General features: G+C 47.7%; 1 protein-coding gene across 1 annotated transcript; it reads right to left on the bottom strand.

The window, feature by feature from the left end:
- Positions 1 to 424: 424 nt before the first annotated feature.
- FUT4 (fucosyltransferase 4) lies at positions 425 to 5079 on the bottom strand. The gene is made up of 2 exons (XM_054839788.1): positions 2146 to 5079; positions 425 to 1864 (listed from the first exon to the last, which is right to left on the bottom strand). The coding sequence occupies exon 1, from the start codon at positions 5077 to 5079 to the stop codon at positions 3799 to 3801; it is 1281 nt and encodes a 426-aa protein (XP_054695763.1). The 3' UTR covers positions 425 to 1864; positions 2146 to 3798.
- Positions 5080 to 5497: the final 418 nt, after the last annotated feature.

Raw genomic sequence — 5497 nt, forward strand, 5'->3', positions numbered from 1 at the left:
AGCTAAAAAGGTAGCTGTAGCACGACCTGCTGAATATCAAAATAAACACAATCTCAATTTCATCTTGAAATTTAAAGGGAAAAAAAAAAATCCAACCACATTCAAATTCTCTGTAGGTCAAGAGAAAGTTTGTTTTTTTGTTTTGTTTGAAATGACATTTTTCCAACGCACATCCAACTTCAATAAATGGTCCTTTTCATACGGAAAATAACTCAGCACAGAATCTCTTATGAAAATATTTTTCTCCTGGCACAACCAGGTTTCATTCCTAACCTCAGACGGTCTGACTACTTTGAAAACAATCAGCCACTTCTATTGATTAAACAAACATGAAAAGAAATAATTTCTCTGTAAAAAAGCAGTTTTCTACAGCTTTCATATCACAGAAAGAAGACAAAATTAAAAAGTAGGGTCACTTTGTGCTACTTCCTTTCTTTACTTTTATTGAGTGTCAATCTAAATTATTAATACAAAGTTACTTCATTCTATGAAGGTTACGAGACCTTACAGTATAAAATTCCCTGAGATACAATATGTAATTTAAAGGATCACATACTTTTCTATTCCATTTATACCATAATCAAAAAGTAGCATCGACTCTTCTCCTTATAAAAACCAGAAGATAATGAGCTTCCTCTCTCTCCCTCCATGCCAATATTTTAAGGCATGGCTTAAAACACTTTTTCAAAACGTATTCAAAAAGATCTTTCTACTTAAAACAGAAAATAAATTTGCTTCATTTTTATAGATGGATTATATACATCTCCTGCAATATCTTTTGGAGTTCGATTCCTGATCTACAATCCAATTTGCTCAGGCAAACTTTTTATTTATCATCGAACTTGGGCTCTACAGAGTAAATTACAAAGGCCAGTCCTTAGCTCGTAACAGTACACTAACTATTAGCCGCTGGAGGGGATGAGCTAAAAACCAAACTAGATTTATAGAGATGCTGTACTACTGACTTCAGCAGCTGCAGACCAGGGCTGAATTTCCTCCCAAATCTAAAGGGAAAAGTGTGCAACGCTCACAGAAGAATGATGAAACAAGAAAAGGTTTCTTCTCTCCCAACGCAAGTGCTCTGCAATAATTATTACAAGACTGCAGATTTCATTGTACAATCCTTGAAAATACTCAATGCATAACTTACAAATGCAGCACAACTGCGATCACCTTACTCAAACAAGGTATTCTAATTATTGCATAACTCTTTTCTGAATTTTACAAAACTCTAGTTCATGAAAGATTTCAATTGCTTTTCTTAGAGAGGCTGAGAAAAAAATATCAGTTGCCATCTTTGGAAATTGCCAGGCTCTTGTAGCTTCATCTTCTGCTTGCAGCATTACTAATGATTACACAGAAGAACTGTGTGCCTGGAAACTTTCAGAAATTGCTAAAAAATTCAGGAGAACTTCAAAAAATACATTAGTTTCAGCAGACTGATAAAAAGTAGTGCAATCTTAGTTTTCAAAGATTGCTCATGACTTAAGATCAGATTTGGTATATATTTACATGAATTATAATAAAAACCAAATAGAAAAAAAGGATAATTCAAAGGGAGACAGATTCTATTATCCTGACCGTTAGCTATTACTGTTAATGCTATACTTAGATTTTTAAAATTACCAAAACCAATTTTATGGGAATAATGGCCACTGGTAGAGAAACAGATGAGCATGCCATGAAGAACATGGTTTTGCTTTAAACAATCACTTAAGAGGTGTTCAAGTGAAAACGTAGCACTAGGGACCATCCCTACTACACTCCACATTGCGCCGTCTTCTCTCCTTTCCCAATAAAATTTCTCCGGCAGTTCTGGTATTAACGACAGAAATGTTCACGACGTACTTTCAGCCATCCTTGCCTGCACAAAAGCAGAAGGGAATAAACATAGGAGCCAGCAAGATCTGATCTGGTAAATCTGTGCAAATTATTAATGAACTTCATTATTATTATAGTATGATTATAATCAATAATCCTTGGTTCCATGATTACCTAATCATGGAGAACATCTACTTTAAAATAAATTACAGGAGGCTGTCAGCTCATAAATCTTAAAAGCACCTACCCGACATCCCTTACAGCTCAAGTCAAATCTAATCCTTTTCTAACCTAAATATGACTCTCAAATGCCAGTAAACTCACCTGTACTGATGCCCGCCTTTTATTTGCAACTGATTTTCTTCTTTTCCCACCCGTTCTGTGCCTGTGATTTTATTCTGAGGGAAGTCTCTGGGCAACTCCATGGATTATCCAGCTCCGATTGAGGATGAATCCCTTAAACATTTGTGCAGGACTCTTGCAGGTTATAATTTTTTGCAACCAAATCTGATAATTGCAAAGGGCAGGGAGGGCTCAGCTTCCTGAGGATCTGTAATTGCAATTGAAGTTTCTTTCTGGATTTCACCATGCAAGATTGCAGGTAACCAAAAAGTAACCGTACACTGACTAGTAGGAAGATCTTACTCCAGCAAAATGGCAGAGTCTGAAAGGGAATAACTACCGTAAATGTTCCTGGTAGGCACTGAGAGAAGGAAGTTTTATCTTAGGAACCTATTTATTGATTAAAAAACTGAGCCAGAAAAACCCCTCAAAATGAAAGGGAAAAAAATAGCAAATCTTTCCCTTTTCATATTCTTTCCTCACACAATCTGTATTTTACTAATGGACTAGATCTTAATCTCTACAGTAATTTTCTTTTTGAAAGGCAATGATTTGGAACTTGAGTTTGGGCATTTTTTTTTTTGTAATTATGATCTTACAAACAGCAAAGTAGCATTCTGAGTAATCTATCATCCAGCAGAATTTTTAAAAATGTGTGCCATAAACCAAAACAATCACTACACAACAGGACTGCCTAATGATACTAGAGAAATAAGTTAGCCTTTCTGTATACATACAGTAATAAAAACCCTGTAGTTCTGAGCCTTCCCCTGCTTTTTCCTATGGCAGTAATTTTGCAGAGAAAAACATGCAGACTCCTGTAAACATTTTCTAATTCCTGAATAAAGGGAGGGTGGAAATGTTCCAGCTTTTTTTCTACAGTCTGTCTTCTCCTGTATTTAAAGCTCTTCTCACTTTCATACAGGATAAACATGCCTATGGTTCTGGAAGGCAGTGGAAGAAATACTCTACATCATCTGAGCTGTTTGTTCCACCCAGATCCAGTTCTCTCCACACACTTTTTCCTAAATGGCGTTATTATTTGGCTCAAAGCATTATTAGTTGGCTGCTGCAATTTCGAACATTGCTAAAAAGTGCTACCGTATCGATACATTCTTATGTTCAACACTTGCAGCTCAGAATTTGTCTGCAAACAGCTTTCACACGCATAATATTCACTGTTAAAAATATTCACTTCTGTCTTCTGAGTACAGAAAGCCAGCGCTGATCATGTATCCCCTGTAAGCAGAAGAAAGTTTCACAGTCCAGGAAGCTGTCATAGCCGAAAAAATTGGTTTCAGCTGTACGGCTGAAGAACTTGGCATCAGTTATTTATGTCGAGCTATGCACAACTGTAAAGGTTTCAGATCTGTATGACTTCTGGAAATTTTGCTCTTGAAGAATCATCTTGCCTGATGTTTCTTTGTACTTTCATAATTTTGCACTTTAGTAAAAACGGTCCTTTTGTAGGCTTTTCACAGCTTCTTTACCTGTACCTGTATGCTTCCCTCACTGATGACAGCCTTCTGCATACCACCTCGGCTAACAATCTCTGCGAGACTCGTCCTTTGTTAAGCCTCCACGCAGTCCACTGCTGGGATGGGCTGGCCAAACAAGCCTCACTTGCCAGGAACATCAGCTTTCAAACCAGCTGGCCAGATTTCGTACAGTCTTGATTTGATTCCCGGCTGCCTTCACGGCCTCGCAAACCTTGCAGAAATGCTCGTCCCAGAACGAGGTGACGTGGACCTCGTACTTCTTCCTCCAGGCAAAATACCTCCTGTAGTTGGGTTTGCTTTTATCAAGGAATTTCAGGTAGGTGGCCAGCAGCTGGGGGCTGGGGAAGTCGTCGACGTGGATGAAGGAGTCAGCGGGGATGAAGCGCTCATAGTTGGCCCTGCGGGGGCCAAGGACAACGGGCACAGCGCTGGCCGCGAAGGCGTTTCTCCAGAGCTTCTCGGTGATGTAGTCGGTGTGCTGGGAGTTCTCGAAGGCCAGGTAGAACTTGTAGGCCGAGACGGTCTCCACCACGCCGCCCTTGGCCAGCGCCAGTCCTCGCGCCCCATACACATCAATGGCGAGATGCTCCTTCAGCTGGCGGTAGTAGCGCACCCGGGCGTGCTCCTCGTTCCAGTTGCTGATGACCCAGGCCACCAGCCGCGTCTTGCGGGGCAGGACGAAGGGCCGGGGCGCCGGTGGGGCGTAGAGGTACCCGTAGGGCACGAAGACGTCCGAGTCCCGCCGGTAGGACATGGTCCAGTTGAAAAGCCCGGCCAGTCCCCGCAGCCCGGGCGAGTGCGAGGGCGACTCGAAGTTCATCCACACCCAGAGCTGCCGCGGGGGCCGCGGCGGGGGCCCGCGGGGCAGCCCCTCGGCGCCGTGCTGCGCCAGGTCGCGGTGGTGGAAGAGCACCGCCTGCGCCTCGTCGTAGCGGCTCCGGTCGGCGCTGAGGCGGCAGCCCGTGATGTTGTAGCGCCGCCGGCAGTCGGCCATACGGCGCGGGCGGCCGAAGGGCTCCCACCACAGCAGCACGTTCACCTCGCCACCGTCTCGGCCTCCCGCCGCGGCCCGCGGCGCCGCCGCCGGCTCTGGCAGGCGGGCGTAAAGGGCGAGGGCGGCGGCGGCGGCCAGCAGCCCGGCCGCCAGCGCCCACCGCCGCCCGCGCAGCCACCAGCGCCACCACCGCGGGCACCCGGGCCGCCCGACAGGGCAGCGGCGCGGACCCGACTCCATCCGGGCCGCCCGCTGCCGCCGCTCTGCCCTTGGCGGCCGCCGCGGGGCAGCCGCGGGGCCGGGGCCGGCCAGCCCATGCTGCAGCTGGGGCGACTGCTGCTGCTGCTGCCGCCGCCGCCTCTCCGCCCCCACCCCCTGCCCCGGTGGCGGGGAGGTGCCGGTGCCACCGCCCCTCCCGGTCATGCCGGCCCGTCCTCCCCCGGCGGCCGGTAACTCCACCGCCTCCCGGCCCTGCGGCCGCCCGCCCACCGCCGCGGCCCGCCCCCAGGTGCCGCCCTGCCCCGCCCGCGGGACCGCCCCTGCTCGGCCAGCGGGAGAGCGGTCCTCAGGGTCCGGCGGGGCTCCGGGGCATCGCCCCCTCTCTTCCGTGCGGCGGGTGCCGCGATGGCAGCCCCGGGGGTCGCTGAGGTGCGGCGGGCAGGTGCAGGCAATGGCAGCCCTTGCTCCCCAGCCCGCTCGGCTGCTCATCCCCGACTCGGGGCTGCAGAGGGAATTTGTGTCTCCACGCTCGGGAAGGGCCCCAAGCCCTGGCACACACGAGGAGGGGTGTGAGGACGGCTCGCAGGGAGCACCCGCACCCTGTGAACGCGGGTGGGAGCGT

Source organism: Grus americana, chromosome 1 (genome assembly GCF_028858705.1).
Source record: "Grus americana isolate bGruAme1 chromosome 1, bGruAme1.mat, whole genome shotgun sequence".
NCBI classification, from domain to species: Eukaryota; Metazoa; Chordata; class Aves; order Gruiformes; family Gruidae; genus Grus; species Grus americana.